Source organism: Athene noctua, chromosome 15 (assembly GCF_965140245.1).
Source record: "Athene noctua chromosome 15, bAthNoc1.hap1.1, whole genome shotgun sequence".
Classification (NCBI taxonomy): Eukaryota; Metazoa; Chordata; class Aves; order Strigiformes; family Strigidae; genus Athene; species Athene noctua.
The window spans coordinates 18709379-18723230 of record NC_134051.1 but is presented as its reverse complement, the minus strand read 5'-3'; the positions used below and the strand labels follow the sequence as shown (position 1 = coordinate 18723230).

At 39.2% G+C, this 13852-nt stretch overlaps 1 protein-coding gene across 2 annotated transcripts in view; it reads left to right on the top strand.

Moving 5' to 3' along the window:
• KATNIP (katanin interacting protein) overlaps nucleotides 1-13852 on the top strand; it is a 62481-nt gene that overhangs the window by 42199 nt on the left and 6430 nt on the right. Inside the window, exons 18-23 of one of the 2 annotated variants that reach the window (XM_074919107.1) lie at nucleotides 2954-3119; nucleotides 7386-7543; nucleotides 7874-7938; nucleotides 9121-9231; nucleotides 11079-11218; nucleotides 13738-13839. In XM_074919107.1, the coding sequence (XP_074775208.1) occupies nucleotides 2954-3119; nucleotides 7386-7543; nucleotides 7874-7938; nucleotides 9121-9231; nucleotides 11079-11218; nucleotides 13738-13839 (742 nt within the window). Of the gene's footprint in view, nucleotides 1-2953; nucleotides 3120-7385; nucleotides 7544-7873; nucleotides 7939-9120; nucleotides 9232-10382; nucleotides 11039-11078; nucleotides 11219-13737; nucleotides 13840-13852 lie in introns of those variants that run through there. The other variant, XM_074919108.1, reaches the window with a different exon arrangement.

Sequence of the window (13852 nt, the reverse complement as noted above, 5' to 3'; positions counted from 1 at the left end):
AGGAGGTATGAGGGAATTGCACAAATAGGTGCCATTCTTTTGGCAACTCTGCAGCTTTTTTTTGTAATTCCAATTAAGTTTTATTCATTGACAGGTATACTTCCTCAAATTAACTTGTGCTCACAGGCTATAGGTCTGGAGCAGATTTGGTACTGAAGCTGCATCCTGTTGTTTCTGAGTCATATCTCCATTTTAAAGGATATTTTCAGCAGTAATCCTGTTCTCTGGCATGTTTATGGGCTGTGAATAGGTTTATGAATTAAGCCTTCTCTTTTCAACATCTTTGTCGAGTCTTCCTTAGAATGTTGTGTTTATCCACATGCACCTAACTGTTCGTTGTAATTTCTGCCAATCTGACTAATACAGATGTCAAGCTTACTTGTATGTAATTCCTCAGTTCTTCTGCCTATTTGTATGAAAATCTCTTCTATAGGCATCAAGATAAAAGAAATATTCCCATGAGGCCCCCTGTGATGAAGAGATTCTGGTGGTGAACTCTCTCCATACTCCACCATGATGAACCCAGAGGCAAAGAATTAATTTAGCTTTTCTGTTGGTGTCTTACCTTCTCTGAATGCTCCTTTTACAGACTAGTCATCGGTTGATCCAACAGAATTTCTGGCAGGCTTTCTGCTTTTGATGTATTTGAGGAATTTTATTTATGATACCTTTTGCGTGCTAGCCTTCATATTCTTCTTTGGCCTGTGCATACGCATTTAGCCTTCCAGAGTTTATGATCCTATCAATTTAGGGTTTTTTGATCATGAATTTTGTTGAAAGATGGCTTGTAATAGCTTTCTTTATCCTGCCACTGAGCCAGGCTGGCTTTGATTTTTCAAGTTCTCCCTCTTTCTAACATCTTTCTTAGTAAGCGGGATACATTTGTTCTGTGCTTCCAGTATATCACTTAATATTCTCTCTGCTGCGTGTAATGATTTTATTTGATTTTGTTGCTCCTTTTTTTTTTTCTGATGTAGCTCCTCATTTTGCTTAAGAACCATTTGGGGCACAAGAACTAGGGGTGGGTTTGGCTTTTCTTAATTCTGCAAGCATGTTGAATCTGAGTACACTACAGTGCTCCTCAGCTGTAGCATTTGCAACAGCTACTGTGGGCTATTCAGGACCAATTCAAGGATTGTGTGGAATCATAGACTCAAAGAATGGTTTGGGTTGGAAGGGATGTGAAAGATCATCCAGTTCCAACCCCCCTGCCATGGGCAGGGCCACCTTCCACCAGCCCAGGTTGCCCAAAGCCCCGTCCAACCTGGCCTGGAACCCTTCCAGGGAGGGGGCAGCCACAGCTGCTCTGGGCAGCCTGTGCCAGGGCCTCACCCCCCTCACAGGGGAGAATTTCTTCCTTTTGTATAATCTAAATGTCCCCTCTGTCAGTTTAAAACCCTTACCCCTCATTCTATCCCTACACCCCCTGACCAAGAGTCCCTCCCCCCGTTCCTGCAGCCCCTTTCAGCCCTGGGGGGCCGCTCTAAGGTCTCCCCGGAGCCTTCTCTCCTCCAGCTGAACCCCCCAACTCTCCCAGCCTGTCCTCACAGGGGGGCTCCAGCCCCCCCAGCATCTCCGTGGCCTCCTCTGGCCCCGCTGGAGCAGGTCCGTGTCCTTCTGCTGTTGGTGCCCCAGAGCTGGACCCAGCCCTGCAGGGGGGTCTCCCAGAGGGGAGCAGAGGGGGAGAATCCCCCCCTGGCCCTGTGCCCACCCTGCTCTGGGTGCAGCCCAGCACACCGTTGGCTTTCCGGGCTGTGAGCACACATTGCTGGCTCACAGTCAGTTTTCCATCCACTAACAGCCCAAGTCCTCCTCCTTGGGGCTGCTCTCAATCCACTCCTCGCCCAGCCTGGATTTGTGCTGGGGATTGCCCCGACCCATGGGCAGGACCTTGCACTTGGCCTTGTTGAACTTGTCGCATGGTCCCACCTCTCCAGGCTGTCCAGGTCCCTCTGGATGGCACATCCCCTCCCTCCAGCCTGTCGGCTGCACCACGCAGCTCGGTGTTGTCAGTGAACTTGCTGAGGGTGCACTTGATCCCACTGTCCATGTTGCCAAGAAAGATTTTAGATGTTATGAAAATATGAAAGATGATATCTTCTCTCATGGGCTCTCTAATCAGTTCCTCTGTGAAAGAGTCATTATTCAAATCTTTTTCCTTAAGGAACTGCCAAATCTGGCAGTCATTCTTCCATTAAACTTCTAAATAAATTTTAAGTACATAGGACAGTGTACTGAAGTAATTACAGTGGACAATTAGTTCATATTCTCCTTTACTCCATCTTTGTATGCTGTAGTTTGTGGTAGAAGAATATAGAGTCAGGATTCCAAAATGAGGAAATAATGGAATTTACTTTATCGAGTCAGCCCGAAGTCTGTGCTCTTATGAAAAGACATTGTCATGCTGGTACAAAGCTTTTTTAAAAAGTAGAAATGTGCCTAACTGTGTGCATGAAGAAGGATGTGAACAAATGCTGCTTCTTCCCTGGGTTATCCAGCTGCCATCCAACTCCTTACCGGATTCAGCGCGATTGCATTGGCATAGTAACACACTGCAGAGTGCTAGATATACTCGTTTAGGCATAGAACTGCGTTAATAAATGATATTGTGTGTGGGCCTTAGAGTTTTGCCTTTGGCCCATTTTGGTACAAAGGCAGTTGAGCTCTCTGCCAGCCCCTGTTCACCCAGTTTTCTAAGGATTCTTCTGTTTTTCTTCAAACGGACCCAACTAAAGGAAATACTGTGTTTCTCCCCCCAGTGTCTTTAATTCAACAATTGCATGTTATTTTTGATGTTTACTGTGCTTTTTAATTGCATACACATGGGAACAGTAAGCCCTGAAAGCTAGAAGTGGCATGTAGAAAGAAATTAACACCTAGTAAAGTACCTGATTTACATGAGAAAAAGCAAGCTTTTCCTTTTTTTCCAGCTAATGGATTTTGCTCTTTGTAGGTTAATAGATGGAACTAATATCACAGTAGAGGACGAACATATGTGGCTCATTCCCTTCTCTTTTGGAGAAGATCATCTGCTCACAATCCATTTTGATAAAATTGAAAGTATTGCAGGGCTTCGCTTTTGGAACTATAATAAATCTCCGGAGGATACCTATAGAGGGGTAAGTAAAAGAAAAGGAGCATTGCCAGCAAAAATATACAGCAGTGCATTGGAAAATTGGTACTGTGATGAATGAATATAGCAGCCTTAATGGAACACCATAAATCTTTCTAGATTGTCTGAGTCTGAATTTTGTGGCAGGTATAATGCATTTCTGTCTCCACAAACAGCAAATATTGAAAAAAAGCCAGAGATAGTTTAAAGAAATCTTCACAGCTGATTTTTCCAAGAGACACATACAATAGCACGTAGTATTTTCAAGATATATGATTCTGAAGTGGTATCCTCTCAGTATCTAGTATCTAGGCCTGCCGTGTGATTCTTTATTTCCTGGAACACAGGGAACAATAGAACGGGGACACTTGTGCAGCAGAAATTCGGTTCAGGTAAGTTACAGGCCAGTCAGTCAATAATACCTTTTCCAAGAAGGAAGAAGAGTCTCTTGAACTCTAACATTTATTAGGGAAACTTGACATCTTCAAACGTTTTGGCTAAAGTAGTTTAGCTGAAATTGTATAACGTACCTCCTCTCTTCTTTTTTCCAAATTTCTTGGTTGATATGTTTTTTCATATTGAATTCTTAGAACTGACTGGCGATGGACACCTGTTGGAGACCATGTTCCATCTTGCTGGCACTCTGAGTTTGGCTGTCCCTCATTTCCATGGCTTTTCTCAGAAGCTGTACATGCACTTGTAGTGCAAATGAAGAAGTAGTTGCTGTTCACTGCACAGAAAGTTTATGAATCCATTTGTTTCCAGATCTTCACCTTCACATATAACTCTTTCATTCTTGATGTCTAAACTCAGTCAATCGATAAGAAGAAAAATGTTGGTATATATTAAACTAGAGAGAGAGACAGGACAAAAAGGATCAGTAAAGTTCTGGAAAAAATTCTGCAGCTGAAGTTGGAGGCATGGATATTTGATAGGATTGGTCAAGATAGTGGCAAAAGTTGCAGAACTGCTTCTTTGTGTAAATTTACCTTCCAGAAATTGCTTTAATACGAACACTATATAGATGTGTGGAGAGGTGTTCCCTCTCCACAACAGAGCCCTGGCATCTTGTAGTATCGGCATGGGGTGTTGTTGAGTGCCAAAAACTGGCCAAAGACCCTCAGAGGGCTGGAGCATAAGATCTTTCATTTAAACCACAACTGGTAAAGGGATATTAACATATGGCACCTGGTTTTGTGATACACTGCATTAACCCAACATGTTTGACCCATGGGAGGGTTCAGGAGCACGTTGAGCTTAACTAAACATACCCCCTGTATAACAACTAGGGTTTTTTAGTAAAACCTGTTCCTTAATTGATATGATTCAGCATAAAGGGGGGACTCTTCCCTCTGAGAGTGATACAGCTGTGGGACAGTGTGCAGTGAGTTCAAAACTAAATTTGACAAGTCCCAGAGCAACCTGATTTAGCTTTGCAGGCTCCTCTGCTCTGAGCAGGAGCTGTGGCTGAGCACATGCCAGAAGTCCCTTCCAGCCTAAATCTTTCTGTGATTCTGTGTACAAAGTGCAATATGAAGAACTGTCTTTAAGTGGTGATATGGAATGTTTTTTTCACTATGGTTGTAAGCCCAAGCTTCTCCAAGGCAGAGCAGGGGAGAAAGGAGGGAAAGAGAAATAGCCAGATCCCTAAAATCTAACATGGAATTTGGGTTTTGGAGGCCCAATCAAAAAAGAAAGAAAGAAAGAGAGGTGTATTTTCACAGTTTACTTTGCTAGGTAGAAAAAAGAGGTGAGTCTGATAAAATGTGCATGCAGGTGGCACACCTGTAGGTCCCATAACAGTGGGTACAGTTTAAATGAGGAGTTTGTAGCTACAGTCCTGTAAAAAGATGAAATAAATTATTTGGAAAACTAAAGATGTAAGGTATCTGCTGAGCCAAAGTAAAGAGGCTTTAGGCTGTAAACCTAGGGCATCATGACATCTGTCTCTTGAAGTATTGCTGTTCCTTCTAAGAAACAGTCCCCTAGTATGAGATATAATGATTTGCTAGGCAGCTGTAGACTGGTGGATTCTATTCACAGCTTTAGTATGAGAGGGTAATGGCAGTGAACTGTCAAAATGAAGGCTTGTGTGCTATTTCCAGCTCTATGAAAAATTACCTTGTGAAAGCTTTGTTATGCGATTTGTAAAATGCTATGTGTGATGGTTGAGTGCCTTCTCAGATGATGAAAATTACTTAGAAATGAGGGCTGTAAAGGGCACATAAATATAAGCAGCTGTGGTATAATAGGTAAGATTTCATCTCTAAGTCTCTAGACTTCCATTCAGTACGTGTTTGCTAAACTAAAGTGTATTTCAGTGGATTTTTCACTTCCTCTCCTTAGCCTGGCAGACTGATTCAGCTGGAAAGTAGCATGCAGAACAGTTTCTGATATGAAAAGGATATTTCCTTTCTTTGCTCCCAAGTGTATTAAAGATGAAACCAGAAATAGTTATTTCTCCATACTTGGTACTCATACAGACATTCCCTCCTAATTAATCTTCATGCTGTTTGGAAGGGAACTGAGCATCTCCTCTAGTCTGTACAATGCCCAAGGTTTTCAAATCAAGAAATGTTTGTGTAAAAAAAAAAAAAAAAAAAAAAATCTTTTGGGGATATTGCATGTGTAACTTACTGAAATTATAATTGAATTAAAAAATAAGTTAAAATGGAAAAAATATGAAAACTGTTATGAATATCAGGTCACTGATAATATACGGGCTTTACAGAAACCTCTGAATGTTCGTAAATTCTTCTCAGATAGACACCTGAAATGGGAATTTTAACTATAAATATTGCATATATATATATTTTAATAGAAAGCCTATAATGAAAATTAAGTATTTGCATACAATACTGAATTAACCTCAAATTATCATATATACATCAATCAGTATAAAATCCAAATATTAGAAAACTGACTCACATTGCCTTTAGACTAAATTAAGTCTTTTGTTAACTAAATGAATCTATTTTGGTTCAATCCATTAATCAGCAAGCTTTAACCATAGTGCCAGTTATAAGGCCATTTGGTTATATTTTACAGGTATTATTCCTTCCTTAACCAGTAGTTAGTGAAAGACTCAGGGCAATAAATGCTGCTTGTGCTTAACGCTAAGTTATATTTAACGTATTTCGGAGCAAGATGCAGTGATAATTGTTGCTGCATGATTGGATTGTTTTGTGGCTGGGATCAGGCACACAACACCAGATGGTGCTGATGGGGGAGGGTGGAGAGCCCAGGACTCCTGCATCATCTCAGTAAGTATGCCTGAATTATTTAGCTTAATCTTCAAAGATTGTATAAGACGTTCATGCATCTGTGATGTGGACAAGGCTCAATTCTTTCTGCCTGGTACAGGGACCTCATCTTTATTCATATGCCCTTAGGTTACGTATAGCACTGCTTGGCAGACAAGTTTGCATGATCCTGGAAAAGTTCAAGTGCCACCTGTCACAAAGATGAATCGAACTGGTGAAATACAGGTTCTCTATAAATGCAACAGAGACACAAAAGCCTGCTCGAGAGAGAGAGCACAAGGTTATGTGCTTTCTTAAAGGCTAGCTTCAGCCCGTGCTGAGCAGTCAGGCCTGGCCTCGCAGTGCATTCAGGTGCATGGTGCCTCTTAACTGTCTCCTCCGATCACCCCCGCGACATAAACTGACTTGAAAGCCGAGTCTCTCCGTTCTGTTGATGTGTGTATGTATGCCGCAGGCTCGGGAATCATAGAATCATTTAGGTTGGAGAAGACCTTTAAGATCAAGTCCAACCATAAACCTAAGACTGCCAAGTCCACCACTAAACCATGTCCCTAAGCGCCACATCTACAGGTCTTTTAAATACCTCCGGGGATGATGACACAACCTCTTCCCTGAGCAGCCTGTTCCAGTGCTTGACAGCCCTTGCAGTGAAGAAATGAAGCTTCAGTTTGCTGAGATCTAGTGAGATGAAGTAATTGAAGGATCTCTTCAATACTTTTTTTTCTTTTTTTCCCCCAAATTCTTACCTCTCCCATCCCCATTGATATCAGCTATGATGCTCTGAATTGCACACTATGGGTTGCAATTGGTATCCGCCTGTTTAGGCTTTCTTTTGCTGAATTATAGAAATAAATATCACAAAATTATGGAAACAAAAGTATGGAATTAAATAAATATAACAAAATTATTGAAATTATTTCAGCCTCTGAAGTGAATGCAATTGTTTTGGATCTATTTTATTTTGCGTACTATCATGTCGTGTAATCTTACGTTATGTTATTTTAAACAAGGCCAAGGTAGTCCACGTGTTGCTGGATGGTCACAGCATCTCCCCATCGGAAGGCTTCCTTATCCGCAAGGGACCAGGCAACTGTCATTTTGATTTTGCCCAAGAAATTCTCTTTCCTGACTATCTGCAGCCTCAACTGATCAATAAAGTACAAAGGAGGTAAAGTAGGATGTTTTTGCTATCTGAACCGTACAATTTCTCCTAACTGTTTAGTAGTCTTTCATATTCTCTGTTGAAGCCAGTTGGATGAGGCACCTGGATGAAAATATGAAGCATTTAGAGCAAAAAGTTTCCTTGCGTTTTAACTTTATACCATTAACCAGATTTTACTGAGATCGGGGACAGTCTAGTCCATAATCACAAGTGGGGGGGGGTCAGGGGTGTTTGTGGAGGCTTTGTTCTTTGATTTTGTTCTTTTCTGAATGAGCCAAGGGTACATAAAGAAAATACTTTGTCTTTTTTTTTTTTTTTTTTTTTTTTTTTTGACAGGGCTGGTTCAAAGAGAATGGAACAAGCTAGTATGGACTATGAAGCACCGTTAATGCCATGTGGTTGTATCCTGCTCTGTCATATTCTCGTCACATAGAATGTTTTAGAGTTATAGACGAGGGTTATGAGTCATGAGCTTTTTGAATCCAACAATTTCTGGTGCTTTAAGAAATTAACAAGATACCAAAAATATGAGAAAGGCTTCCATTAAGTTTGAATAAAGACTAAATAAATGGAACATACTATATGAATATGTGACCTGTTTTCAGATACACTGGTAGCTTTTTTTTCCTGCCTTTTATAATCCATCCAAGCTGGAACTCGAGGTCCATTAGCACAGTATCCAGCCAGCCTATCAAAGCTAGAAGTAGTGTTTGTGTTTCTGCATATCTTGGAATGTTTGTCTCGTTTTGGACCTTTATTAAGGTCGACCAGAACTGTGTAATATCTTTGCCATTTTTCTTAATGTTTATGGCTTTTTAAGTTTTCCTAGATAAGCACAGCCTTTTGTGATAATACTTACTGTCATGCCATCCATCTACTCGATGGGCCTTTTAAATCCATTAGGCTATTCTAACCAAGTTTGGAGACAATGAGGTCTCGGCAATACGAAGTTCCTGCCAGTTTCATGAAAAACAGTGTCTGAATAGAGCAAAGAGACACAAACGAGTGCTCCATTAGAGAAATGGACAGCACAGACTCCATCATTACATTTTCTGCTGTTCACTTTAGGGGTATATTTGCTGGCCAATTACCACGCATAAAATTCAGAACCAGGCAAACATAGGAAGGCAGTAAAGGCTCCAGATAGGAGCTGTGGCAAAAATAAGTTGCAAGAAGGTAAGGCACACACTAAAAAAATTCAGTAGTTCTTCACCTGATGGAAGAACATACATGAATATATATATGTGAACATTTATATATATAAACATGTATAGGTAGATTTTTGCCTAGCTGTGCCACTTGCAGGTGGCACATTTGCGTGTGTATTATCAGCCATAGAAAAGACAGACTTCTTGTCTTGAAAGAAAATCGCTTATTCAGAGAGGTTTGAGACATAGTGAAGTCAGAAGTGAAAAACAGATTTTTTTTTTATTTTTTTTTTTTGCACTCACTTAAACTGCAGTTAAAGAGTATCTGGCATCAGGGTGTGGGCTGCACAATAATTTTTGAAGCTTCAAATTAAATACACTGTTAGGACAAAGTATTAATATCAAAATTTTCCTTAATAGCATCTTCTTTTTTAGTTGTTTTCCAATTTCAGCTTCTGACGAGTTGGGGTGATCCGTACTATATCGGTTTGAATGGACTCGAGTTGTTCAATGAACATGGAGACCAAATCTTACTAACTGAAAACAGTATCCTTTTACAGACCAGGCACCTCTATCCCTTTCAGATACGCAGCTTGCTCCCTCACAAATTAGCATATGCCACCACTTGCTACTTCTTCCAAATTGCCAGGGTATCCCATGTTACTACTCTGCCTGTATTTCTCTATATTTGCGTGATGATACTTGTATCCATATGTTTTAATGTACTCTATATACTTTCAGAACATTTCTTCTCTTAGTGGGATGCACCAACAAAGCAGGACAAGGTTAGAGAAGGGAAGGCTTAAGAAGGATGTGGTATTTTTTTGCTGTCAACGTTTATTTCTTCCATAGTATGGAAGGACCAGAAAGTTTGATGAGCTATAAACTCATAATAGGTTGAGCTCAGTTCTTTGTTATGGAATCTTTCATTGTGCCACAGGAAAGAAATTTTTCATAACTCTTGTTTTGGAGCTTTAGGCTATTCTAGACACCCAATCCAGTCATGAAGATAAGGGCTGAAACTTTGAATTTGAGTCAATGTTCCCTGGGTAACAAGAGACTGAGCGAAGGACGTGTTTGAAAGGTTCATAGTCATCCAGGTTATACTTCAGTGCTCTGTATCAGCTAAAGTCTCTTAAGTGCTGAAAGCTTCATACCCCACAGTGGAATTCATGAGGTTCAGTGACATGGAAGAAAGAGTTTCTTAGCCGACTAGAATGGATACGGCATGAATTGCATGTCTCTAAGGATTCTTATTGCCTACTAAGTAGGGGATACAACGAAAAAGCTAATAAAGGCTTTTTCCTGAATGCGACTTTTATTTATATTTTGTATGATAACATGATGAACTTGAAACATCTGTAATGGAGAAGCAGCATTTTGAAATTCAAAAGTGGTAACAAATTACTTTTAAGAAGAAGGGATCTTTAACTTAGCTTTTACTGTGCATCTTTACAGGACAATACCATGCCAGGTAAAGATACCTCAGCTCGTTTTGAATGATACCTGCTTCTCCCCATACAGTAGTGTCGCTTGGATATATTAGGATCCCCAAAAGAGAATATTTGTCTTAGTGCAGTACTAAATGTGATACTTTAGTACTGAGTCTGGAGCAAGCTTTTCTTAAACAGTTGAGACATTGCTGTTTCTTTCTCATTTTTTCCTTAAATATTGTCCATAAATTCTTATAAACACAGGCTCAGGCCTTTTAGAAAGCAGGACAAGGGGGAATCAGTGTCCCTCAAACTGGATGGCTAGGGATTTATAATTCTGAAGACAGCGCCATCCATCCACATTTCTTTGCATGTCTTTAAAGTACATGTGTTTTTAGCGTACATGTTCTCCTACAGAGAAAATCTGGTTACCCAGAAAGTCTGGTTTAATCCTTCCCTCTCAAAGAACTGAAAGAAGGCCTTATTAGACAGTGATTTTTATCACAAACCTTGAGGAACTCAAGCAAAACTTAGTCTGAGTGATGACTACCTCCTGCAAGGATACTTTTCTGGAGATATGTTTCATATGAGGAGCTTTTCACAAGTTCATGCTTAAAAAATGGGGCTTTGTCACCAAAAAAGCTAGGAGTTGCCTATTCCTGATAAGGGAACTTTATTATGAAGTGATAAATACATATTTGAAAATAAATGCAGCTAGTTAATGTATTCCTATTTTAAAAATAATTTCAAATGCCAGAATCTGTAAGGGTTGTCCTGCTTTTAAAAATGTGTCCCCAACTTCCTCAGCTACTTACGTGAAGTACTCGGAGTATTTTAAAGTTTTACAGTTGTAGTGGCAAATACTCACCCATGGTATCTCAAAGAACAAGCATGAACTTTAAAATACGGTGTTTCTGAAATGTCCTTTTTGGTTATTTACACTTAAAGTTTTTTTTTCAGATATTGCTGCTTTTCCAGATAGTGTCAACGTTTTGGAAGATGTATCTGGAGACATCCGAACTCCAGACAAACTAATTGACAGAGTAAATGACACAACTGATGGCAGACATATGTGGCTTGCACCAGTTCTTCCTGGTTTGGTACATTTTTCCCTTTTCATTCCATTTTAGTGATGTGCATAGATGTAGCTAGACACATACAGGAAAGAGGAAGCATACATTATTTTTAGGTAAAGCTGATATTGGTAAATGGTGCTAAATCACTGCCTTTTAGAAGGAGTTCTTTTTATTCCAGTTTCTTTTCACTGTACAGATAGCAGCAGTATAGATTTCCCAGGTTTGTAATCTCCTTCTGTCTCCATGGTGCAACAGCAGAAGAATTTCCAAGGCTAGCACAGATGTTCTTTCAGTTACTATGATAAAGATACTGACAAAGGAGTTTAATATGTGTGTTTTGTACAATAAACACCTTTTAAATGGGAGCAGACTGGAATCTCTAAATTCATTTTTACAAAAAGCAGTGAATGTTCTAGCAGTGAGAATTTTTTTTTTTTCTCATTATCTGCGTTGAATTGAAATTCATAAATTAGAGATGACAGACTTAGTACTTGATGTCTTAAGGCCCCAAGTGATTCAGCCCTTTTAGAAGCCCCATGTTTAAAATATGGGGTATCAAATATCCGAATAGGAAAAGTAGATCAATTTAGATGAGTTCTGACTTTGTTTTCAGAGGGGACATTTTTCATGGGCCTATTACGGACAGGATTAAAATGTATTTATTTCTTAGAAGAAGATGGATTTCAAAAGTAACAAAATGTAAACCTGACGTGTGGTATGTTGTAGCTTACTGTGTTGGAAAAATCCTTACTCCATATATTAGAGTTATTAATTATAATATTAAAGGCAAATAATTAAGTCAATTGTGAAAATACTTACTATATCATTATATATTGTAATGCAGTGGGTATAATTAAGATAAAGCTTTTAAATATACTTGGGAATACTGACCAGTTGCATTTCTTAGGAAAATGGTAGGTCTGTGTAATGCTTGAGGCTCCTACTGTGTAGAACCCTCATCTTGAATCCTGGTAATTAATTTGATGGGATGCTCAGATATCCATTATAACATCACGAATGATTGACTTGACAACCATCTGAACTTGCTCATGTCCTTATAAAAGACATGCTTGCAGAGGCTACTTCATTTTGGCAAAAAGGAAAATAATGACACCTGGAATTCTAGCACAGATGCATACACTGGTTTCTGGTGTTACGTCTGACCCCAAAGTACTGCAGAAGAACATAAGATAATAGTATTAAAAGGGTAAATTGATAAAGTGTGATATGCAGGAGGGAAGAATAAGCAATTTAATGGAGCTTTCCGTCCTTAAACTGTAACAAATTACATCTTTTTGAGATCCACATAGTACTTTTCTCTCCTCCACCTTCCATGGTGTGGTTGTACAGCCAGGGAGTGCAAATGGTTTAAGCAATCAGCCTACTCGTGATCATCCTCTGTAGCTGGGATGCGAAGCAAAGCTTGTGTACACTTACATCCTCACTGTGAGGCTGCTTTGAACCATGCTAGTTGCCTAGAAAGCTGAATTCACTCTTTGCTATGTTGGAAGGTTTGAAAGCTTTAAGGAAATCTTATAGCCTTCCTTTTCCTTTCTAAATGTATTTTCCTTTCTAATTCTAAAAGTGTTTTTCTCTTTTGCAAATTTACTACTAATGTAAGTACAGTTTGAATTCTTTGTTCCCCTGTTACCGTCATTTTATTTGTTTGAATATGTTTTCCGTCAAATTTATCATTTGCTGTTGGGGACTATGCCCATATTGTCTTCTGAAATATCACAGATATAAATATTTCTATTGATCACACGTACCTTTCTTCAGTTAAAAAAAAAAAAAAAAGGCATAATGATTTAATACAACAAACAGTATCTTCTCTTGTGCATCAGAGGATTAAAACTTCAGAGCATGCTGGGGATAAAGTTTAAGATATGTTTGCCCAAAGTTGATATAGTAGCTCGTAAAAGGAATAACATAGAATTAACTGTAACAGGCAAGATTGGTTTCCTACAGCCTAATCTTTGGTCTTAACATCCTGACATTCATGTCATTGAAAGTAAAATGAACCATTCCTCAAGCAATAATTGTTTAGCAAGCATCTGGAGAATTGTCTCTACATCCCTATTATTGTACCTCACTCAAAAATTGCAAAATTTCTGCAAGAGCTTTCAGAGTCAGTGGATATAAGAGAAATTTTAGTCTTGACAATAGAAAGCTTAATTCCATTTTTATTTGGTAGAGAATAGAATAGAATTAGAATAGAATTAGAATGGAATGGAATAGGACACCAGCTTGTCTTATCCTGAAGCATGTGTGTGTATTTGGTTGATGAAATAAATACTCATTAAAAGTGTGTCTCCACCCCTCCTCCAGTTGACTAGCAGTCCTTTGAGAGGGCAGCTCTGGGGTAGAGAGAATATCTGTGAATTATCAGCAGAGGCGATGATAAGCTGAACTTAAATCCTTAGCATCAGTTATCTGTCCTTTAGCTATATGCCTTTAAATATGGACCTCTTTTGATGCAGCGTGCATGAGAATTTAATTTCTTTGGGAAATCTGTGCTGTTAAATATAAATTCTCTTTTACAGGTGAACAGGGTGTATGTCATTTTTGATGTACCTACTACAGTGTCAATGATCAAGTTATGGAATTATGCCAAAACACCTCAGAGAGGTGTGAAAGAGTTCGGTGTAAGTAATTTTT